Below are 25,010 nucleotides of genomic sequence, written 5' to 3'. Positions count from 1 at the left end.
CTGCGCTTGCCTGTGGAACACACCAGGTGAGGGGAGAGAATGCTGCCACTGCCGGGCTGATGAGCCCCAAGCAAAGGCGGGTGGTGAGGCCCGTCTCGGGTGCAGCAAAGCCCCTGCCCAGCAGGTGTCCATGGTTCCGACAAAGAGAAGCGGGGCTCAGAAAGCAACCTATTAGGACAGAGGGACTTGAGCACTGCACTATTAACTGACGGGGAAACGGATCACAGCAAGAAACACGCACTCCCAGGAAAGGGCATAGAGTGTGGTAGACGCTCCCGTGGCGTGCAGGAAGCAAAGACCTGACACCTGTGAGCAGCACTGTAAATACTTCCAGATAACAGAAAAGAAAGAGATGAAAACATTACTTGCAAAAAACATAGCTGAAAGTGAACGTGTGGCACTTTCAATAGAAACGCAAAACTTAAGGGGGACTAAATTTTTACCTCCTGCCCTCAATTACTCCTCATGTGTACTGGCATGAGCAAGGATTCAGTGGCACTTTAACAAAAATGGCCACAGAAAGGCGTCCACAGCAGGCACCTGTGGCGCTACAATGTGCTTCCCACCTTCCCCATCATCTGGGTTCTGACCTCAGGCCTCATTCCCAGCTCTGAGCTCCCATCCCCACTGCGTCTGTGCTGAGCTGTCCTTCAAGGTCCAGACACCCGCCTCCTTTCTGCCCCAGCAGAACAACAGCAGGTGCACCACACATCAGAGGCTCTGGGAGACATGATGGCCACACGGTTCCCTTACATACCCATCAACCCCTCAACACAGTTCTGTGACAGTGGCTGGCAAAGCCAGTTAAAAAAAGATTAAAAAACCAACCCAAACAGAAGGACGTGGCTAGGGGCAAAGCCCTGACCACACTGAGGCTGAACCGCTTGCTTTACTCCTTCCACTGGAACAGGAAGAAAGAGCACCCAACGCACACCCTGCTTTACTTGCTGACATATATCAGGCATTTTTGCAACATTACTCAAAATACAAATCTTGAATTTTAAAATTATACCCATGAAAACGAAAGTATTTCAATTATTATGGAAGTTAAATTTATAAAATAGCCAATTGTTTTTAAAAAACTTATCATTAGAATTATGGTTAATGTAGATTTTTCTTGAAATAGTTAACCTTTATGTCACATAACTACTCAAATTCTGTTTATCTGCCAATCCCATAAGACAGTTATCCCAACTACCCTGCAAATAGGGCAACGAGCAGCTACGTAACTAATGCATAAAAACAACAGCCTGCCAGAGGGTATAGGCCACAGCAAGGAATCTGTACTTTAACTGGCCATGGAAATAAACTTTGCTGACGTGGCTGTGGATATCTACTTGATGAAGGGTGCTGGGGAGGCTGGCTGCTCTCCACTGATCCAGCACGAGGGAGCACCCATGCTGCATGGTGCAGGCCGCTGTGGAGAAGCCGTGATCTCTTCACATTGCTGCCTGGACCCCTGTCCTCCCCAAACTCCCCAACCAACCAAGAACAAATCCAAAAAGAAAACCCAAAATGTTGCACCAAGCCAAGAGGTGTTAAAAACAACCCCAAACCTAGACTGTTGATGACAAAATTTCTCAGTCTTCAAGTACATGCTCATGTGCGCAAGGCGGCAGTAAAGCCTTGGCAGATGAGCCTGGGCACATGCCAGTACTTCTTAACTTGACTAATACGGAACCATGCCACAGACACACTCATGGAAAAGGGCCCAACACCACAGAAGAGCCAACCTCCGTCCTCATGGAGCAAGCGCTCCTGTCCTGTTTCCCACACAACTAGGGCTACGCAGTGTTGATGTGTTTGAGAATGTCTGGAGAGCAGGAGAGACTGCTACGCTAAGCTATCGTGATGACTAAAGAACACACATAAGTTTCAGGAGAAGTATCTCTGCAAACAGTGAAGTCCAGGCAGGCAAGGAGCTCCCTGAATTCAGGAGAAGAGACTGCAGTGAAGTCCAGGCAGGCGAGGAGTTCCCTGAATTCAGAAGAGTCTCTTCAAACAGTGAAGTCCAGGCAAGAGAGGAGCTCCCCTGTGCTAGAGAGATGCACGCGGGCAGCTCTGAGGGCATCTGCCTCCGCTGCAGGTGCATGCGCAGCCTCCAGGTCACGATGGTGTGATGTGGCATTGCACGTCCTTACATCTGGCAAGATGTGCACGTGTCTCCATGGAGGACCCCTTTTACTGTGCCTCTCCCTGAAGGACACAGTGCCTGTGAAGCATGGGGCAGCCACTGAGCTGCTCCCAAGAAGCCTCATTGCACCTCAGCTGTGAGCGCCAGGGAGAATAGTCACTGGGGACACAAACTCCTCCAGCCTGGCTGCCAGGCAGCACAGAGCCCCATGTGGGCCCACCTCTGGCTGCTGGGTGCACAAGGTGGTCATGTGTTAATAAATCTTACCAAGAGCAAAGATCTCCCTGGTCTAAGCTGCTCGTTGGGGCTCCCTGGGGATGCTGCTCTCTCTCCACAGTCTTAGGGACAACTGCCCAGGTCTGCTCCAGACAACAGGACACACACTCGTCTGGGCAAGGCAGGGCCAGCCTCCACCTCACTCACCGTGAGCCCTCAGCCCCCCACTTTCCTCAATAGCTTCTCAATTCCCATAATTTGTAAAGTGAATTCCACCAAATTGGATTTTAAGATTCATTTTGGCCAGGTGAAGGTATCTTCACAGAGTAAAACATTTAGTAGAACACACAGGTCTACGCTTACTCTTTTCCCACCCAGTTTACCAACTTTTTTTTGAGAATAGTACAACCAGAGACTGATGCACCTGATACCTGCCTGATTAATCACCTGAAGAGATGATAAGTGGCCTGTCACTAAAACAGGGACAGGGAGAATCATGGCATTGTGGAACTGAACCATCCACACTTACTGTAAAAAATAAGTGACTTATATTGCATTACTTTCAAAGTGAAATACAGCTTACTTTCTGAACACAGTCAATCCTTGCTGTTCGAGGTAGTTCTGCTCTTACAAAGCCACCGGGAACAGGAGATTGTGAATACGGAGCCACCGCTCCTGGGGAAAGACGGGGTTAGGTTCCTGTGAGCCTTTGGTCACAACAATGTCATCAGCCAACCCCCACACAACCCTGTTTGATGTAGTTTCTGTTTACAGAACCTTATTTAGTGTCTCTTGGTGACTCATTAACACTGAATGCACAGCCAGCAGCACAGTAGCTTGTGCCTGGATAAGGCTGACGTGAAGCACCTCACCGTCTTCCTGCACTTAGGAACATTGGACAGCACGTCAGTACTGAGCTCGAGGGCCATATCAAACACCAGAATCACTAACAAAAGCACAAAAATGTGAAAAACACAGTACTAAATAAATAACCACGAAAAGGAATGAAAAGACACAAGAAGGTGGAGGCTGCCCCAATCACCCTCAGCTGAGACCACTCCCCCGTCTGCATGTGTCCATGAATGACACAGGTGTGGGGGGTAACTGATGTGTGGACTACAGATAAATTTCAGTGAGTACGTAGACTTGCAAGTGCGGAATCTGAACAATGACAATCTGGGGGCTGAGTATAATTGTCACGATCACTTCAGATGCTGTTTGTTAATTATAATTCCATATAACAAGGAGCAAATATTCCTCAGTCTAAGACAGTATGAAAGTTTGATGCTCAGCATGCTAAGGGAGACAGGTAACAACCTGCCAGGCTGAAGCACATCCTTCTGATGCAATCAAAGCTCACCTGGCCTCTATGAATGTCCTAAGTCGAGCAGGGCAGAGGCCAGATTTGACTCTGCAGCCTTCTCTGACAGGCTCCCTCACCAGCAATGAGGAAAAGCAGATGCCACTGCTTCCCAGCCCCTCCACACCAGCAATCCCAAAGCTCGGGGAAGATGCATGACAGCCCTCTCTTATCCTCAGAGGATACCTTCCAGGACCACCAAGGGATGCCTGTGGATAGTACCAAGCCCTGTACATACATACATACACAAATACATACATACATACATACATACATACACATACATACACATGATAAAAAAGAATTAATAAATTAGGCACAGAAAGAAATTAACAATAGCTAATAATAACATGGTATAATAATAACCATATACTGTAATCAAAGATACGTGACTGTGGTCTCTCTCTCAAAATACCTTGTCGTACTGACTCACCTACTTTTTGACTGAGGTTGACTGAAACTATGGAAAGCAAATCCTCAGACATCACAGTGGGCTGCCTGATGCGACTTCTTGATTTGGTGTGCCAACCTTATTTAAAGCAATGGCTGAAAAGATGGCTGTGACTGCCACAATGCAGACTCTGAGCACAGGAATCTGCCTTTCCCATGTCCATGGAGAAGCCGCCAGAAGCAACACAAGCACATGCTTCACCTTAAACAGAAGTGATTTCTACAACCAACCCCTCGCACTGAACCTGCAGGAGCTATGATTTCAAAGTTCTATTTGGTTTCCAAATAAACCTTGCAAGAAAAACAGGCACCAGATAGTGTTGGGAGATTGGATACGCTATGGTTTGAATGTCTGTCCCTTCCAAAAGCCATGCTGGACCTCAATCCCCCATGAACAGTATTAAGATATTGAGAGATGGGGCCTTTAAGAGGTGACTCGGTCACAAGGGCTCTGCCCTACTGAGTGGATCAATTCATCCGTGGGTTAACAAGCTAATGGGCTATCACAGCAGTGTGAGTTATCACAGGAGTGGGTCTGTTATAAAAGCCAGGTTGGCACACTCTTCCCCTCTGCCACGCAGTGACACAGCTCAAGGGCCTCACCAGATACAGCCACTTGGCCTTGGACTGCTCAGCCTCCAGAAGTGTGAGAAATCATTTTCTTTATAAATTACCCAGTCTGTGGTATTCTGTTGTACAACAGGACGCTAAAAACAGGCCTCTCCCATAATGGAATCCCAACTCACAGCAGAGGGATGGCCCATCTCGGGCAGCAGTTCCTAAACCGGGCTGCAGTCAAAGACCAGCTGAGAACACTACAGCCTGCCAGTCCTGTCCCTGTTGTGTTCTTGCCCTGTAGGAGTCATGCTGTCAATGCCCAAGGTCTGTAGCACAGCACCTGGGGCGTGTACAGGCTTCACTGGTGTGTAGCGTTAGCACAGCTTCACCTGCATGCTGCACACCTGGGGTCCAATGTCACCACAGTCTGTACTGGCTTCTCCAAGACTCCCCAGTCTTTTGAGGGTGTAAGGACTCACAACTAAAGCAACCTGAAGCAAACGGAGCCTTGGAGACCACCCAGCCCTGTTCCAGGGCATCTGGTCTAAGAACAATTCAAGCCCTATGGACACCCTGCTGTTGTGCCTTGAGCAGCTAAAACCCAGGAACTTCTGGAGGTGGGGGTGGAACAGGTGGCCTCCTTTGGTGCTGGCTCCATGGTCTCCTTGATCAGGGCTGGATGCACCGCCTGCCACGTGACCCAGACTGCTTGCCAGGGTGACCGCAGCCAGGATCATTGGGTCTTGAATAAAACACAGAGGAGGAAATCAGGGTCCACACGCCCTGGCTCCCTGTCCCAGCTAGGCTCTGTTCCATCAACTGAAGACCTGTCGCTCCCTTCCAGGGACACACGGGCTGAGGACAGCTACAGCCAGACTGTTCCTTCTCAGCAATTCTTCCTCCAGCATCCTAAGCTCAGATGACATTGGACAAAGGTTTCATGGGAAGTGGACCCTAAGGGGTCGTTCTGACCACAGGTCAGGCAGACACAGGCTTGTCTCTGAAGTAGATCACCGAGACAAGGACCCCGGCTTGTGAGAGAGTTTGTGTAAGGACCGGCCATGAACCCACCAGCTTTGACCAACACTTAAACTGCCAAATTCACATTCTTTTTGTAAGAGAGTTGAAAAGTCCGAGAAACAGAAACAGGCATTTGGGGAGCAGCATAATGTACTGGCAGCACTCGTATCTGGAAGGGGACAGTGCGACACAGGTCATAAGTCAGACGGGCCAATCACAAGAACTTGGGGGTTCCCGAGGCCTCTGCTACAAAGGGCGACACACCACGTCATGGCTTCACAGCACTGGGGGCTCCAGAGGAGAACCCCTTCCTTGTCTTTACCACTTCAAGGGGCCCAGTCCTCAGCTGCTGGCTCCTGCACACTTCGCCCCCCTTGACGCCCTCCCCTTCCACTACATGACTGTTGTGATCACAGAGGGCCACCAGGACAATCCAGCACAATCTCATCTCCTTGAAGTCCTTCAGTTAATCCCTGTGCAGAGTCCCCTTGCCATGGCAGTGATATGATTCAGCCCACCATGATCTCTCACTTGCTCTGTGGGCGATGAGGAGTAACCTGTGGGTTCTGAGCAGAGAATGCATGGCTGGAACCATGCCTAGGAAGCCCGAGTCAGCACCTGGAGTGAGGGAGATGGGAGATGGGAGAAGGGGAAATCCTCCCACATTGGCAGGGAAGGATGGCTGATCTCTGAGTCTCCTCCTTCCTCTTTGGCCAGCACTGGGCAGAGGTGGCACATGGGGTGGGAGCCACAACAGAGAAAAGGCATTTACATTAAAAGATAAGTATAAAAATAGTCACCCATGCGATGGGAAAAAGGGACTAAAATTCTCTTCCCTAAAGTAGAGCCTTTCTAACTTATCAGGGAAACTAACAACAAAAGACAGGTGTGATATGCACATGTGTGTTTTTCTGGGGAAAGAAAGAGAAAGCTCTAAACTTCTGTAAAGTCTCGTGTGACAGGTAAATTGTGTCCCCAAAAGAGGCACAGAAGCGCTGACCCCCAGTAGCCACGAATGTGACCTTACATGGAAACAGGGTCTGTGCAGGTGTGACTGTTAAGATATGGTCCCCTGAACTTGGGTGGGCCCTGACCCACTGACTGGTGTCCTTGTGGGAGAGAGACAGAGACAGACATGGGGAGGATGGAGGCAGAGACGGAACAAACACAGACAGCCATGTGCACTTCATGTAGAAGTGAATACACAAGATGTCCAGTGGTTTCAGACTCTGTTCTCGTGGGTCCTCAGTGGTTCTAGAGTGAATGAAAGTGACGTGAATTCTTCTGTCTTGTGACACTGTGGCCTCGCCTTTTCTCACTCAGTGTCTGCACCACCTGCCCTATAGCATGACGCAGTGTATGGTCCCTGGCCCCCAGGAAGAGGAGCTGAGGGTGGAGGGACCATGGCCTCAGCACACGGTGGCCTGTGATCCATGGCACTTGGACAGCAGGAGCTCAGAGCCACCGGGCGTGCCTCTCAGGTTACAATGGTCTGGGTTTGGGTAAGTCCTGCCCAGGCTGTCAGCACCTCAAGAGTAGGTGCTGTTTCCTCTTGTGGGCCCAGGACTCGCTGGAATCAACAGGTGCTAAATCTTCACAGAATACAAACCCTCTCGTCTCGCTCCCATTTATAACACAACAGCCACAACATTCAGCAGAATCCACAGCTGGAGTGTTTCCCTCTTTAATTACCACTTGCTCCTGAATAGACAAATCTGAGGTTTTTAAGGTTAGTCTTTTTCAGAGTGACTAAAAGTTGCTGCATGTATTTAGGACTTTTGTTTCACATTAAGATTTCAATCCCCTTTAATATCGAATGAGTAAGACCCAAAGCTTTCATTACAGCCTAACAACCTGGGCTGCACGTCTGCAGGGGAGACAAACTCGCGGCCCTCCACAGCCCTGCGGGAAAGACCAGAAGGGAAACCATGATGTGTTGTGCAGGCCACATGGAGACAAGTATGTGACAACCAGCTGTCTCCTCCCATCCCCACCCCTTGTCATCCATCCTAGATAACAAGTCATCTGGGCTTAGAGGTAAGAAAGTAGTGGTTGAGGAAAATGTGTTTGAAACAAACTAGCCAATGTTTAAAAGGGCAGAAAAATGGCAGAGAAATTCAGCACACCTGAAGAAAGGGTTTAATCCTCACAAGATAATCTACCACCTGAAAAAGATACTCCGAGTTACTGGTAAGAGTCTATCCTGAATGTAACCATTCATGTTCTTCTGTGATTGTTGAAAATGAATGAAAACTGTCTTCCTCAAATGCTCTCCGCTGCGTTCTCAATGGACACAAGGTGATTTCTACCTTCGTGGCACAACAGCACCAAATGGAAGAATGACTGTGGCTGGCTGTTCGTAAGAGAGAAGGAGAGCAAGTGTAGGACAAAAGCCGCCGTCCTCAGCCACAGCTGAAGGAGGCTCTCTGCAGGAGCCGCTTCCAGTGCACATCTGCTGAGGGATCTCTCTCCACCACGGTCCTTTTAAAGAAAGGACTGCCGAAGAACGATGTTGCACAAATTACACACCAAAGCCAACGACAGGTGTGAAACTTCCTATCAGAGGCTTGCCCGTGGCCAGAGAGGATGGGTGTACAGGGCTGAAAGGGCCCTGGAGGATGCGGGAGCCATGCAGGGCCACGCTGGGGCTACCCCATGGACATCCAACCACACAGTAGCAGGTTCTGCTGTTTTAAAGGATGAAACCTGGAGACACACAATATTAACTTATAAAATTATTTTTAGTTCAGCTTTGACCTAAGGAAAATCCCCACTGTATTTAGTCTCCAATTCAAATGGATTTGGAGTCCTAGTATCATTTTCCCCACAATTAAGCATCTGAAAAAACAAACTCCACCTATGTTGCCTAAAACTATTTAGTCGTGTAATAAGACACTGTAAGAGGTTACCAGTCATAATGTGTGTGTGTGTGTGCAAGTTTGAAATGGATGGTCAACTGAGAACACAAGAATCCGGGGTTTCTCCACTTGAGCTCTACTGACCTGGGCTGCCTGCCCTGTGTGGGGGCCTCCTGTGCACTGCAGGGGCCGAGCAGCATCTCTGCCACTGGGTGCCTGAAGCTCCCCCCTTGTTATGACACCTAGGAATGTCTGCAGACATCGCCACATGTCCTCGGGGTGGGCAAGGCGCAAAACCAGCTCTGGGCAAGACACAGGGGTGCTCTGACAACCTGACTCTTAGGGTGTTCTTATTGCAAACACTGCTGATGCATCACTTGATACTGCTACAAATCTCTTTCAATAGGAAAATTCCATGAGAAACATGTGCTAGTGCAAAACCACACACGCTCCGTGAGCACAGAAGTCTAGCCCCCTTGGCGTGCGCGTGTGCACCTTGGGGCCTGCTTGCATGTGTGGCTGTGGCGTGGTGCGGCCCGTCGCCCGGCCCGGCTGTCGGCTGGCTCACCTCTTTGTCCATACTCTCTAAGTCCTCCTTACAAAGAGTGTACAGCGGCATTGTCTCTGACATACTGGGCTGTCGCTTTCTTCTAGAAGGGCCAGGCTGCTCTCCATCGTGGGAGTCGGGCAACTCTTCAAACATCTGCTGCTGATGTGGCTGAACAGCTCTGAAAGGAATTTTATAGGTCCCACATGAGGAAAAGCAGTTTGAATCGCACCTTTTAGCACTGAATCAGATTCCTGACTCTTGGACTAGGCAAACAAATACATGCCAACAGAGAAACTTCGTTAAAAAACAGGACGCTCTGTCAGTAGTGCCCACTTGTTATGCTCATCAGAGTTTATTTAATACTTTCCATTCTGCTGGCTGAGACAGGCTGAATGTCAAGTTGTGCTGATGCTCAGTCCTGTGGACGGATGGCAACTACCTTCCTTCATCATGCCCACTGCTCGCGGACCGCATCGACTGGCTCTACTCATTTTTGGACAAGGGGCAAAACGGGAGGGAGAGGAGCAGTTTCCTGGAAGCCATCACAAGTGCTATTTGCCCTGAAAATAGGGTCTAGAGATGCAAACAGAACAGAACAAAAGCAACATTTATGTCCTGTCCAGGCTACAGAAACAGGCACCAAAAACGTAATGGAGAGTTTTACAAACAGACTTCAGGGGGCTGAAATAAAAGTAATTTGTGCATAAAGGACAGAAAAGGATCACTTAGGATCATGTTTTTACAGTTCCATTAAACTACTAAATATTAACGTGGTAAGTCAGCTGGCGAGGACCGATCTACTCAAGGGTGCTAACTTCCCTGGCACGGTCGGTTACAGCCATAGTTCCCTTGGAAACCATCTCTCCTCTACAGGCACACTTGAATCTGGATGTGCAAAGCCATCAGGATCCAAGGCAGGCTGCTGTGCTGTGACAGTTATGTCCTCCAGGGGGCAGGAGCCCCGATCATCACACTGTGCCCCAGGACCTCCCTGCCACTCACGATGGACACTCAAGACAAGGGTATGAGACCTCACTACTGTGAAGGAGATGGGGGCATAAATGAAAGTCACAAAATTAAAAAGCAGCAGTTGCATCAGGCCACCAAACACCACCTCATGAAGGGGAGACTTTCCACCCAGAAGTCTATAAGATGCTGCTCTCTGCAATTAGGAAGTGGAGTCCGTATTCCTACCCTTGTCAAGATCCGATTCATCACAAAGCAGGAAGAGCCTTGAGAGCTCACACCCACATCTGTCATGACAGTCCCCAGCCATTCACCACCACGACCCCACAGCTTGATCACGAGTATGAAAAAGAGCTCAAATGCAGAAGAGCATTGCTTTTTACTAAAAACAAACATATCACAGACTTCCTTCAGAAAAGTTGTTTAATATATTAACCAAAGAGGAAGTGTAAAAACAAGAGTGTCCTCTCTACTGAAAGCTGATTGGGAAGAAGTGCTGATCTTCAAAGGAGCACGGGCTGAGGCCCAGGCACCAGGCCCAGGAGTGATCCCTGGAAGACAGGCTCGGCACACAGGGGTCGGCTCCGCAGCTCCAGGAGACTGTCTGAGGGGTGCTGGCCACTAGGGTGTTAAGTACTCGCAAAAATCACAGCTCTCTTCAACTTGTAAGACATTATGGTCAGACGCCAAACTGAGGGCTCCCCAAGACCCTCTCAGGGCACCTTCCAGTGACACATCTGGGGGCCTGACCTCTTGCTGCAGTTCCACCAGAACACCAAAGCACAGCAGGCCAGCTGCTGAGCCAAAGAGATCCACACACTGCAAAACAAGCTACTCTTCTTATTGTATTTCTCTTCCATATGAAAAAGTTACTTTTTATTAAAACATGTTACTTGTGTTGGCATATAATGGTTTAATCTTGCTACTGTACTTTAAAACAAACTAATAAATGTATTTGCTCCATGGCAGCCTAACACTGGCCAAAGACCCTGTGCCCTGCTGGCACAGCCTCAGGAGGATGGAGGGAGCAGGTGGGAACCTGATGTCCCCCCTCCCTGCCAGCAGCAAGGCCCCTCCCACCCACACAGGGCATGTCAGGACTTTCACCACTCCCAGGGGCAACGTGTCAGTGGTGACTAGCACCAGCAGACACCTCCCTCCCCACCCCAATCTTAGGTGTCAACAGAGGTGAGTGGGGACCTGGACTTCTGCCTTCACCTGTAGTAACATGGTGCTGCCTCCACCTGGGCTGCTGTGCAGTGTCAGGACAATCAGTTAAGATGGAAGCATTAAGTAGGACCCAGAGTCTCACAACGTGGCGTGAGAGTGTCCGGGTTTTCAATCACGGGTTTTAAAGTCACGTCACACCAAGAACCAGGAAAGTCTCAGAGTGAACGAAGAGAAGACAGCCAACAGGGCCAGCCTGAGATGGCAGGCGCGCAAGACTACAGCAGAGCCAAAGCAACCACAAACATGCTCAAAACAAGTAAGAAAACAGAAGACTCAGCAAAGAAACACAAGATATGAAGAAGAGCCAAACAGAAATTTTAGAACTGCAAAATATAAAAACTGAAACCAAAAAATGAATAAACAGGCTCAACAACTCATGGAGGAGACAAGAAAAAAGGCCAGTGAACAATCCTGGTGCTACTGGAATCCCGAGAGGCAGAGGAACCCCTCCCGAGAGGCAGAGAATAACAGCGGGAACATTCCAGATGTGGCAAAGGACACAAACCTCCTGACTCAAGAAGCTGAGTGAATCCCAAACAAAATAACCCCCTAAGATCCACACAAAGACACAACATCATCAAGCTTCTGACTAAAAACAAAGAGGAGGAGCTCACCTATAGGGAGAAGCAACTCAGATGACAGTGGGCTTCTCGTCAAGACCACGGAAGCCTGAAGGAAGCACGACATGTTCCAGGCGCTGAAAAAAAGCACCATCACTCCAGAATCTTCTATGCAGCACAAAGACTCCTCGTGAATGAAGGGTGGTGTAGAGGGCCTGCCTCCAGTAGACTGACCCTGCAGGAATGCACGCAGGTTCTTTAAAGGGAGTGAAAAGGACGAAAATGAAATCTTGAAGGAACCCTCCTAATAGGAAGGAAGCAAGAATATAGGTATAGGTAAATGCAGTAGACTTCCACCTCCTCTTGAGTTTTCTAAATTATGTTTGATTGCTGAAGCAAAAAATTCTAAGAAATAAACCCAAAGCAAGCAGAAGGAAGATAACGAAGAGCAGAAATACGGATAGAATCGACAAACCTCTACAAGACTGACAAAGAAAAGAGAACACAAAAGTTACAATATCAGGCATGGAAACGGGGACCTCACTCCAGTCCCTGCAGACAGGTAGGGTGAAGGCGACTACCAGTCAATGCCACCCTCGTGAGTTTAACAATCACACTCAGGGGGAGCCAGTCTTTCCAGAACACAAACTGCCACAGCTCACCCAACACAAAACAGGCTAACATGGCCTGCAACTACTGAGGAAAATGAATATACGATTTTACAACATCCAAAAATGCAATCCCCAGGGCCAGATGGTTTCACTGGAGAGTTGTATCAAACTGTTTAAAGAGAACACCGATTCTCCACAATCTCATCCAGGGAATGGAAGAGGAGGGAGCATGGCCCAGCTCACCCAGGGGAGCTGGTCATGCCCTGGTGTCAAAACGGGATGAAGATGACAGAACAAACACAAAAACTGCAGGCCCCAGGCCCATCCACACAGACACAAAAATGCTCAACAAGAATGTGCAAGAGTTATTACACACCGGAGACAGTGGGCTATATTTTAGGGTTGCAAGGTTGTTTCAATATTCAAAAATCAATCAATGTAATAATCTATCATATTAACAGGCTAAAGAAAAAAAGTCACATGATCATTCCAGTACACATAAAGCATTTGAAAAATACAGCACCTGTTGGTGATAAAAAATGACAGAAAATAGGAATAGAGGGGATCACCTTCGACTTGATTAAGAGCACATACAGAAAGCCTGCAGCTAACCTGACACCTAAGGATGAGAGACGATGCTCTCACCCTCACATTAAGAAGATAAGAAGACGTCCACACATCAGCGGAACTGAAAGAGATCCCTGAGGCAGACCCTGCCAACAGGCTCAGGGGACTTTGACAAAGGAGCACAGGCCAGCCAGCAATGCGGCTGGAGCCGAAAGATGAATCTCCACCTACGCTTCACACCTCATACAGAGATGACCTGAAAGCAGATCATGGCGTGAAATGTAAAACCATAAGCTTATGGAATAAATCAGAAGAAAAGCTCTTTGGGATCCAGGGCTGGGCTAACAGTTAATAGACTCAACAATAAAAAGCAGAATTCATACAAGGAAAAATTGATAAACAGAACCTTTTGCTCTGTCAAAGACCCTGTTAAGAGGATGAAAGGACAAGCTACGGATTGGGGAAGGTATCTGCAAGCCACATATCCAACCAAGGACTGATCCCTAAAATACACAAGGAACTCTCAAAACCAACAGTAAAAACCAGACAACACAATTAGAAATGGACAGAAGACCCTGGGGGAGGACACGCAGGGGAAAACAAGTACAGGAAGAGCTGTTCAACGCCGCCACTCACCAGGAAATGCAGGCATGAGCCCCGACGGGATCGGTACGTGCCCAGCAGCATGGTTAAAACGAAACACAGTGTCAACCCCAACCCCCCCACTCACCCATGGCTGGCGAATGTGAGATGGTTTGGATATTCTGAAAACAGTTTGGCAATTTCTTAAACAGAATACACACCTGCCATACAGTGCAGCAACTGTGCCCCTAGGAAGCCATCCCAGAGAAAACGCTGGAAACCACCCAGATGTCCTCCACAGAGCGAATGGCCAAAAAAACTGTGGTTCATCCACCCGCCATAGGATACTTCTCAGAAACAGAAAGGAATCAACTGCTAACACAGCAGCAACCTGGATGGACGTCCAGGGACTCATGCTGAGTGAAAAAAGCCAACTGCAAAAGGGTACACAGTATACGATGATTCCATTTACAGAGCATCCTCCAAATGACAGACTGTGGGAACAGGAACAGACTAGTGTGGGGAGGGAGCAGGTGGGTGGCAAGTAGGTGAGGTGATGAAAGGCGACAGGGGGGGTTCCTGTGGTGGTGTACATGTGTCTGGACTGTGTCAGTGTCCGTGTTCTGCTACTGAGATGGGTCTACAGTTTGCAACATGTCTCCGTGGGGAGAGACTGGGTAAAGGCCACGGGGATCTCTCTGTACTATTTCTTACAACTGCATGTGAGTCTATAATTATCTGAAAATAAAATGTTTAATAAAAAAAAAAAAAATCAAACGTTCGTAATTCACTGCACAGAGGCACATGCTAGTTGGAATCTCAGATGTTTTCCTTGCAGGAAAACATGTTCTGATCTGCAACGCCTGCAAGCTAGGCTCCATCGTGGGAATGTTTCTCTGCAGGGAATGTGCTCCCTTCATGTCACGGCTCCTTGCTGGCACCATGGCCTCAGGAAGCCCAGGGTTACAGCTACCTCCTCCTGCATGGGCAGCAGGGTCTGCATCTCACCACAGCCCACAGCCTGCTCTGTCTTGGCAGAGTGAACCCTGAACCAGTGCCGGCTGAGAAGGATGGCGGCCACCAACTGGACGCAGCTGATCCTTGAGCCCACCACATGCAGGCTTCTCCAGAATGTTGCATGCAGGCCAGGCCAGGAAGACTCCACTACACACTCCCCACCAGGCCCCCAAGCCAGCACCTAGCCCAGAACCAAAACTATCAAAGCAAGAATTAGCAAAAACATGATTTCCAGAGCCTGAGGTGAGAGGGAGCACGAAGGAGCAAGAAGCTAAGTGCCCAGGACGCCCAGTGCCCGTCACAATGGGGCCTGGGCACAGAACAGGGCTGTACTACCATTCTCGGGATGGAAGAGAGAGGAGCTGGGGCTCAATTCTGCACAACTGCAGCAGACACAGGTGTCACCGGATGGACGTGGTATGGAGACTCAGGCAGCAGGCCAGCAGGAACAATGGGCTACGGCATGGGGGCTCCCGAGGGTCCACAGGGCATGAGGCCTGAGTGCCCAGGGTGTGAGGAGCGGCAAATGGAGCCCCACTGTGGTTACTTTGCATTTGCAGCAGTTCTGACTGTACAACTGAAGAAGTTCTGCAGTGCTTGGGGTCCACATATGGAGACATGAATTAAAAATACACATTTGCTGAGGGTAGGAGACTTGGCAGGCAAGACACAAAATCAAAGGAATAGGGGAAGGCTCTTGGTTTAAATTAAAAGGGAGCACTTCACACTAGCCACTGAGATGAAACATGCTGCATCTTCTCATCTCCGAGAAAAGGCAACGTTCCTATGACCTGAGTCACAGCAGCATCTGAGCAGGACTGTGACCAAACACACACAGGTGTAATGCCTCACTCAGCAAGAAAAGCCCGTCAGAATGCTCCTCTCGTCCCTGGATGTCATTTTCCTCAGATTTCTAGTGCTGTGTATTGACTGGGAAGAGGTAAGAATTCCTTTTCTCTTATATAGATTGGTCATTTTGTCAATTTTGAAAACAGAACCATCAACAAGCAGTACCAGCACTTGTTAATTTTAGAACACATAATTTCCTATATACACAAGTGAGAGGAGAGAAACAGAGAATGACTAATTTAATGTGACAAAGGTTACCTAGATGCTTTTGTGATAAACCAGATTTGAATAATAGCAATGCTACTTTCCACTACAACATTTATAAGATTAGTGTGGCTTAATGAATCATATTGATATCCTCTTGTATATCTAAATGGGCTGGTAATAACTTAATAAAATTAATATGGCACAATTCATACTTCCACATCCGAAAGAAGAACATTTCATCAAAGTCAGCTCCACAGAATGAGCTACAGCCCAGTGTGTTTTCCTCAGAAAAGACCAGCACAGTGAAACACCTGCTCCTCGGCAGAGCATCGTGTGAAACTGGACTACTGCTGTTCATGTAAATTACACACAATTCAGAACAAATATGTGGTTGTCTGTTGCCATATTATTAGTGCTATTCCAGTAAAGAAGGGTCCAACTTCATCCCAGTTCTGCTTACCATCTGCAAGTCTGTTTTCAGACCAAACTTAACTACTTCTTGCTCATCTTACAAATTCCTATTCTACTGATACTTCAAGCAAGGCTGAATAATTCAAACACCGATATTGCACCTAATTTTTAACTATTCCACATCGTTTAAGACAATGTGTTCTTGTTTTCTATACACATCTTACACCAAGACCGCCAAGAGCAGTGAAATCAACAGAGGGCACAGCACTGTTCTCACAAAATGGAAAACAGGACGGCACAAGACAGAAGAAACTAGGAAGCACCAGACTGCATTTCCCAAAGGGATACTGTCTCCCAAAACACGTCTTGGTTTATTGTCAGTGCACGTGGCTGCAGGTAACACACTCCTCCTTGCTGACGCCCCTCGTTGAGTGCCCTGGCCGCTCCCTGACAAACTCCCTTCTCCCCCTGAACCGTAAAGGCATGAACTCAGGACCACAGCATTCCCAGTGCAAAGAACAGCACCAGACACACAGAAGGGGCTCAAAAAGAAAAGAAAATAGAGAGTAATAAAAACACCCTTTTCTATTCCAGCAGGCTATTTTCCACGGGAGTAAGTAGAATACGTGGTGTTTCCACCTGCTAGTAGTCTTCCCAAAGTCAGAGTTCCCAAGCCCGAGCCTGGACCCTCCAGCCTTCAGCAAACACGCAGCAAGTGCACCTAGCTGAGGCTCCTCTCAGGACGTCACTAGCCAGACAACATCTTCCTCTGCTTATGATAAGGCTAATTCTTTTCAGCTCTTGTTGCATCTCCCAGCACAGGCACTCCCTGCTTCTGGAGGGAAAGCCCAGCCCGCCCGCCCCAGGAACTGTGTCTCGACACTGACTTCTGCCTTTCTTTCAGAACACAGAGTCTTTGCACTGAGCTCCCTGCACTGCATCCCCTGTAATCTGAGCTGTCTCAGTGTCTGATGCCTTTGGTGGGCACTGACCCTGCAGGCAGTGCTACAGACAAATGTCAAGCACGGCTGCTGCACGGAAAGCCGGTCCTGATTTGATGTGGAATCTGTGTGGAGAGACCTAGAGGCACTCAGCCTGTTCAGGCCCATGGGCTGCACACGAAGAGGCCATTCCAGCACAAGAAAGCCCAGGTAAGGCAGATGGTGTCTGCATCAGGTGACAGTGCAGCCACAGGAGTGGCGCTGTGGGCACTGTCTGTCCCAGGACAAGGGTACAGTGCAGATGGATGTGCAATCTGCTTGTACAGTGGAGCTCTGGGCGCAGGGGCATGTGCACTCTCCTGTCTCCTTGTCCCTGTCCTTCCAGACTTGGCCAGGTCCTTGCCGAGGTCGTCCTGGCTCCCGACTTCCTCTGGTAGGTGCGCGTTGTCCCAGTCAATCAGCATGTACCAAGTGCAGCCCTGCAGCACCCGCTGTTTCATGTCATTAACCTCATCTCCACAGCCCTCACAGAACTAAACACACAGCTTGCCTTACTTCTGTCTCATTTGTGGCAATTAAAAAAACAACCAGCCTTAAATTTTTGCTATATAGAAACATTAAAACTTAAGAGGTAGAAATGATCTGTATTACAATATCTTCTACTGCTTAAAGACTTATTTAAAAGCAATTACATGCGCACTGTATCAAGTCACACAATTCAAAGTATATAGAAAAAATTGGTAATCCGTGGACGGCCCTTGCCCCTCCCAGAGCAGAGCTGCTGATGTTAGCGCTTGGTGTCTGCCCTCTGCCCACACCAGCTCTGAACACCAGTTGAGTTTTCAGTAAGGAAGAGTGGGGACCCCTTACATGTCTCCTTCCAGCTCGCTGCTGTCACTTAGGTCTCTTTTAATAGCTGTGCAGATATCCCACAACTTGTCAAGCCCCCCACACTGGACAGCGGGTGCCGCGCCACGGCCACCACTGATAGCACTGCAGCCATTCACACGTCTATGTGTTCTGGGCTGCTTTTCTCCTTGTAGGTCTGTGCTTCCAACCACCAATGCTTTCCTTAGTCTGAAGAATTCCCTTTAGTATCTCTTGTCCCAGGCCAGCGGACCACATTTTCTCAGACTCTGCCTGAAAGTCTATCTTCGCATTTGAAGGTGACTTTCACCAGGCACAGAATCCTGTGCGGCTGAGCAGTGCTGCTCTCTGGCACTCTGGCTGCCTTCTGCCACTTGTCAAGGTGGGAGAGCCAGCCCCGGAGTCTTAACGCTTCTCCTCCACAGGAGATGCACTGTAACTGTTCTAGCTGCTTGGGATTTTCTCTCGTTTTTGGTATTTAAAAAATGTATTCTGATTTTCTCTAATTTATCCAGTGTGTGGTTCACTGAGCTTATGGATTCTGTGGATGTGTTTCTGGCCAGTTCTGGAAACTTGGCAGAGATGAAGTCTTTGCACTTGATTCCTGGCCTGTCTCTGCTTGCTCTGACTGGGTGTGCGTGGCAGCCTCTGGATGGCCCTTGTGTCCTGCTGCTGTCCTTTCCTGCTCTTCTCTTGTGTGCTTCTAGTTTGGGTATTTCCTAGGGACCTGCCTTCCAGTTAACTTCCAGTTGACTTCAGACACTGTACCTTCAGTTCTAGCAAGTCCACTTGACTATTTTTTATAAACTGTGATCCTTTGCTGAGATTTTCCATCTTTTCACCCATGCACCCACCCTTCACTTTACTGACCACACTAATTATAACTACCTGAAGGCTCTCCTACACCCAGCTGCTGTTTGGGCCGAGGCTCTCCAGGTCTCATAAGCACACATCTAGCTCAAGAGCCACAGGGCAGCCTATGCAGTCCTGGGCTCCTCCAGAAGGTCCCTCCCTTCTACGGTTTTGCTTCTCAACTCCAAACCTCGGTCTCCCAAGCCCAGAAAGACACAGCCTCTGCTCGGCCTCCACCTCCCACACCACAGCTGGGTAAGGCCTGGGGCAGGGGTTGGGGCTCCTTAAGGCATTCACACAGCGGTTCTGTGTATTTTGTCCACAGCTTCATGGTTATCTTCAGCAGGAGGCTGAATCCAATAAAAGCTGCTCCTTCACACCAGAACCCAAAATCCTCCACATGCAGACATAAAACCTTAGACTAATGCTTCCATTTCTAGGGGACAGACTCCTCAAGTGTGGCCGTGGGTCAAAGGGCATGTGCTCTCAGTACACAATGCCGAGCTTCCTCAAGCAAAACACGAGTATGCTTGAGTCCTTGAATTAACAGTTGGCATTGGAACGATCACTTTTAATTTTCTGCCGATTGGACGTGGAAAAATGGTAACTCCACAAGAGGGTGAATGTTTTACTTGTGTGTTCTGGGCATGGGGTCTCCTCTCCTGAGAGCATCTGCTTCTGCTTTCCTCCACTTGGAAGGCACCTGAGGTGCTCTGTCAGGTGAGGCTCTGTGCAGCCCCCCGCCCCTGGGTGTCCAGCTGTTCCCGGCCCTGTCCCCTGTCCCCCAGCGCTTCTATCACACATGAAGGACACATGGGCAGAGGCTCTCGAGGTCTGCATGTTGGTCTATGTTGCTATGGTAGCTTTGTTTTGAGCTGGTACCTCATAATTCTAACTCTGTAAGTTTTCATACTGTTTGCTACAGAACTCTGTCAGAAGATTTAAAATCTGCTAATCCTGATCCTGTCCTCCAAGGCCCAACCGTTTTCACCTCATGAAAACACAAAGATACATGAACAACCCTGTAGGCAGGGTAACTGCCGCCCCCACAGTGGGTTTATTTCCCATGTTGCTGCACACATGTGTTGTGTAGTGGAGAAGCAGAAAGCAGCAGACGTGAGCCCACGCGTGCTGTAGCTGGAGGACCAGACCACCCTGGAGAATGAAGGGATGCCATTAGTACTGCTGGTTTAACGCAACATTTGCCTTGAACCTTGGTTTCCGAGCTGCACGTTAGAATCCGCAGACTCTAACAGCTTTCTCTGCCCCACGCTGCTGGAGGACGCTCCTCATGACGGGGCAGTCCTGCAGCTGTGTCCCCTGCGCGCTTGTCCTGGAGCACTTTTAAATACCTACCAAGTGAGGATGGCCTCACCACTCTAAAGAACATTTCAGCAATAAAAATCAAGGCACACAACCTATAAACTATGTGGCAGTAAATAAGTACACAGAATCTATCATGAGCAACTGAAAATCCACATACGTTATAATTTTAAGAAAGGGGACAATAGGACTAGGCTTACAAAACCAATCCATCTCTGAAACACTTTGGGACAGTAATTTTTCACTGATAACACGAACTGGAATTATTCTGAAACGCTGAAGTAGTGCTTCAGTCCTTTCGTTACACCTGCCATATGCCACATGAACGTGCTGTGCTCCAGCCCAGTCTTCACCCGCTTAGCTCCTTCTCTGGCCACAGGGAACGTGTCCAAAGACAAGGTTCCACTTTTTAAAAAATACATAGAATTCACCCCCAAAATATTAGATCACCATAGAATTTAAAAATTAGCGAGCAGGGGTTTTTGGGTAGTGTTGTTCAGAATGGTTCCATTGTGAGAAAAATTACAAGAAAATTTTATAATGAATGCTACATAGAACTTAACTTGACAAACATTGTCTATAAATGAGCCAAAGACGTTAACTGCAGAGAAAAACACCTAATGCTCCACGCTGTGTAGAGCAGTCCAACAGGAACACGAGAACGCCTGCCAACACAGGCACCTCCTCCTGCCTCTGAGCGGTTACTGTCTTCTTCAGAATACTTTTTTAACCCACGGTAAGCACTTCCCAGAAGGGAGAAGGCAAAAAAATTCAAATCTCAATAGAAAAGAAAGGATAAATGAAAGATATGAAAAAGCAACTCAGTGCAGCAAAATCCAAACAGCTGCTCCGTGCTTGTGCGAGGCTCACCTGGGCAGCAGCCCATTAATGCATCCAAGTCAAAACAGGGTCTCTCTCCATCTGCAAGCCTGGTGAAGTAAGCAGCCCATGGATGTGAGACATATGCACACACCATGTCACTCATACATGCACGTGCATGGCATGATGTCCAGCGACAAGACGCAAGCAAGGCAAACCCCTAAATTTTTGTCAACCTAACTGATCCCGCCTACTAAAGCTAAAAATGTAGATGACCTTTAACTCAGAGTCCTACTTTGGGAAAGTGATTTCACAGGAAGGTAAGCAGTAGCACGCAGGCCACAAGCCACCTCTGTAAATGAGTAAATACTATATTATTGAAAGAAAGTAGTTTAATGAGTGATGACGCCTCCAGCTGCAAGTAACAAAATAGTGAGGAACAAAAGCCCACCTCAAAGGGCACTTGCGGGTTCCCACCTGGAGAGCTGGCAGCAAGAAATGGATACCTGCCCAGTCCTGGGGCTGTCCCTGAGGGCTTGTCCCCGTCCAGAAGAGGGGGAGTCTCCCTCCACTGGTCCTCAACAAAGGTCATGACCTTATCTCTGACTGAGCCAGAGAAAGGCCAGAGGGTGTGGTCTTGGATCCAAGTGACTGCCTACCCCTAAAAGCACTCAGGGCCCACTTGGAGCTCAGGGCGAAATGCACACCGCTCTAACTCCTGGGCTACTCACCATGTGGGTGGCTCTGCAGGAAGGGCCAGTGTTCTCAAAAAGGAAAAGGGAAATGGACAAGTGACCACATGCTTATCACGGGAATTTCAAAGCAATGGCCACTGTAAAAAACAGTCAAAGACTCCTTGTTCACCTCAAAGAATGTCCTGAGAGTATTTACAACGTGGTCTGCGTGGCCTCAATCTGAGTCAGAGGTCAGAAGGAAGGAGAAAAAGGCACAGGAACTGCCCTTCACTGGCCACTGACCGCTATCCCAAGATAGCCCGAAGATTGGATCCTAAATGCTTGCTGGTCCAGTCAGGCTTCTCTTCCTCCCGATCCCATGTGACAGGACAGGGCAGCCCAGAGTAGCCTTTGCCCACACCCATGCACACTGCGGGTACCTGACACGGTCACCCTGGGAGGACTAGAACAGCACACTCAGAACACTTCAAATGACAGTTCTCGCACCATTATGTACCTGAAGGAGGAGGGCTCCCCGTGGACAGGCAGGGAGCCAGGGGGTGCTGGGCCAGGGCCCTGGGCACCCGTCCTGATGAGTTTCCCCGTGTTGGAGTCGTAGATCCGAACCTCAGGGCCAGGCTGGGCCTTGGGGTGCATGGGCGTCGGGTGGAACAGGGCAGGGGGAGGCACACCCTGCCTCTCGGGAAAGGCTGCCGGGCTGTTTTCCCTGGGGAGAAGAGGAGAGGTGTGAGGTCAGCGCTGGCACCTACATGGGACAGGGACAAGGAGATGCAGGGGGACGGGGACATGCGTGCACGGACCAACAGCACCCAGTCCTCATGCACATGAACTGAAAGCTCCTTCGGTCCCTGACTAAGCTCATCCAGATGGAAGACCAGCAGTTCTCACAAAGCCCAGAGCGCAGTGATGTGCCGCCTCTCATCTCAAGCCTCCCTGGCACCCAGGCCAGCGTTTCACTGCCAGACACACATAAATTTCAGAGAACAAACAGCCTTTCTCATCACAAACAGGTGTCCTCACTTCTTGCGACCCCCCACGTGACTCTCTCCCCATAAACACATGAAAGATTGGAATTAATGCTTTTTTCCTAGACAACCACTTTTGCATATCTGATGTAATTCTGCAAACTTGCCCCACGGTTCCTGCCTGGCCACCCTCTTTCCTCGGCCAGCCACTATTCCTGGCGCTGCCCTGGACCTACGGCAGCTTGTGTCTAATTCAGGTGCCTGTTCCCCAGCCCTGAGGAAACACATGCAAAAGAAGAGTTACTACTAGGAGCTGTGTTGTATTCCAACAAGCAGAAAAGCTGTTTCCCTTCTTTTTTATTCACTTCTTTTTTAGACATTGATGGTTACACACGTGCTTTTTAAGTGAGTTAACAGTATCTGGAGAACCTGGAGGTCAGTGGTCACATTGCTGAAGGACAGGTGGAGGCGAGTGTACAGGAAGGGACCCCTCTCCTCGGGAGCGCTGCAGCCTCCAGGCCCACGCCCCACCCCTGCACATCTGCTCCCATCTGTGAATAGAGACCAGGGACTTGTGCTGGGGCTGTCGTGAAGGCTGGCGCGTGCTCTGTGCTCCAGGGTTCACCTCACCTCTGCATTTTGGCGCAGTCGTCCTTGAGTGGGAAAAGCTGCTCCTCCACCCTGTCCCAGCGCTCCAGGCAGCTCCACAGCCAGTCGGGGTTCACCACGTGCAGGTGCCCGCACTCCAGTGCCTGGCGCACCTTCTCCGTGCCTGAGGGGAGACCACGCATGTCAGGAACAGGGATGCCAGGGAGGGGCCCTGAGGAGCAGGGCGCGTCTCCTACTCCACTAGTACAATTTCTGGATTTAAACAACCACGCCAGGACCTCAAACGTACAGCTTCACAGCTCTATGACTTCTTCCCACCACACGCCATCTGGACCCTGAGCCACACCCCCGCCCCATCTTCAGCAGGGCCTGTCAATCCTGCTCAGCCAGAGCTGTGGCTTGCCCCCTCTCTAGCTCTGCCACCCCACCCACCCAGGGCCACCATGCATAGGACCACAGGCTTCCAGAACCCACACCTGTGCTGTACAACCCATGTCCCACCAGACCCTGCCCCATCCTCACCCCCATGAGGGACCCCCTGCCTCTGCCACTTTCGCCTCCAACCCCCCTGGCCCCGAGGCTTCTTGACCCCAACCCCCACCACTCACGGCTTAGGTTCCAGGTGCAGCCCTGTGTGCTCACGTGCCTGCATTCCTTCAAAGCAGCTGTTGCTGCTGTTTACGATGGTACACAGTATACTTCCCATGATCCCAAAGGCAGTGAAGCTCACAGAGGCCAGGACCTCACAGGCCCCAGCACAGCAACCAACTCACCACCACTCCATGAACGGACATGCTGCACAGCCCAGCACCCACCCTCCTTCCCTTCTCGACCTCCTCTTCATGGAATCGTTCCATAGCCATAGACCCTGGGGTCCCTTCAGCCACATCCTCTAAGCCCCCTTCTCTTCCTCCCATGCCCCCACCCTGCAGCTGCCTGAGCACGCCTGGGCTGTCAGTGCCCGCCTCAGCCTCCCTGACTCCAGCTGTTCTCCTGCAACACATCCTCCCAGGACCTTCCATCACCCCTCAGAAGCCTCCACAATGCCCCCTTACCACCATGACACCCAGCTCCACCCACCATGACCCGGTCCCCAACTGGCCACACCATCTCCTAGACCAGGGGTAAGCAGCTGTGGGTCAGGGTCCTCTGCCAAACCTGAGAGTTCGGGAAAGGTATGGAAGTCAGGAGTCAAGAAGGCAGTGCGTGGAGAATGAAAACGAGGTGCCCGGCACAGCACGACACAACACTGCTGCCGAGCACCCTGTGAGCTGTGTCCTTAGGAGAGTCATTTCTGAAGACAAAGCCCCCTCACAGTAAGAAGAGGACCATGGCTGTCTGGCCCACCACGTCTGAGAGGCTCACGCACAATCACAACCATGAAAGCAAAAGGGAAGCATGAGCTGCTGCTGTGGCTGCCTCAAGCTGTGCCCACAAGGGAAGGAGCCTCGGAACCAGGGAGGTGGCGAGGGGAAGGTCCGGGTCCAGGCTCCACACGAGGCAGGGCCATGCACACCAGACCAGCCGTGTGTGAGGTTCAGGAGAGAGGTGCCCACTGCCTGTGAGGGCCTGAAGGCTTCATTCTCTCTTGGGATGGAGGATCCGCTGGCCCCATGGAAGGCTGCTGCTGACTTCCTAGCGAGGGTCTTGCGGGATGTCAGTGAGATGGGACCTTCTGCTTACCCATACTCACACACGCTACCAAGCATGTATGTTTCAGCAGGAACTACAGAGTCTAATGACACCTCCACCAAGCCTTCACGGAGCCTCCTGCACTCTGGAGGGGGTGCCAA

The 25,010-nt window shown here is 49.7% G+C and overlaps 1 protein-coding gene across 5 annotated transcripts in view; it reads right to left on the bottom strand.

The window, feature by feature from the left end:
* Positions 1-25,010, bottom strand: part of CTDP1 (CTD phosphatase subunit 1) — a 90,696-nt gene that overhangs the window by 35,689 nt on the left and 29,997 nt on the right. For 4 of the 5 annotated variants that reach the window (XM_063076984.1, XM_063076985.1, XM_063076988.1 and 1 more), the window contains 3 exons: positions 23,239-23,380; positions 22,140-22,349; positions 9,165-9,324 (listed from right to left, as the gene is read on the bottom strand). In XM_063076984.1, the coding sequence (XP_062933054.1) occupies positions 9,165-9,324; positions 22,140-22,349; positions 23,239-23,380 (512 nt within the window). The remainder of the gene's footprint in view (positions 1-9,164; positions 9,325-22,139; positions 22,350-23,238; positions 23,381-25,010) is intronic. The other variant, XM_063076987.1, reaches the window with a different exon arrangement.

The sequence above is a fragment of the Cynocephalus volans genome, chromosome 13, assembly GCF_027409185.1.
Source record: "Cynocephalus volans isolate mCynVol1 chromosome 13, mCynVol1.pri, whole genome shotgun sequence".
NCBI lineage: Eukaryota > Metazoa > Chordata > Mammalia > Dermoptera > Cynocephalidae > Cynocephalus > Cynocephalus volans.
Note: the sequence above shows the minus strand (reverse complement) of the source record. Positions and strands in the feature narration are given on the sequence as shown.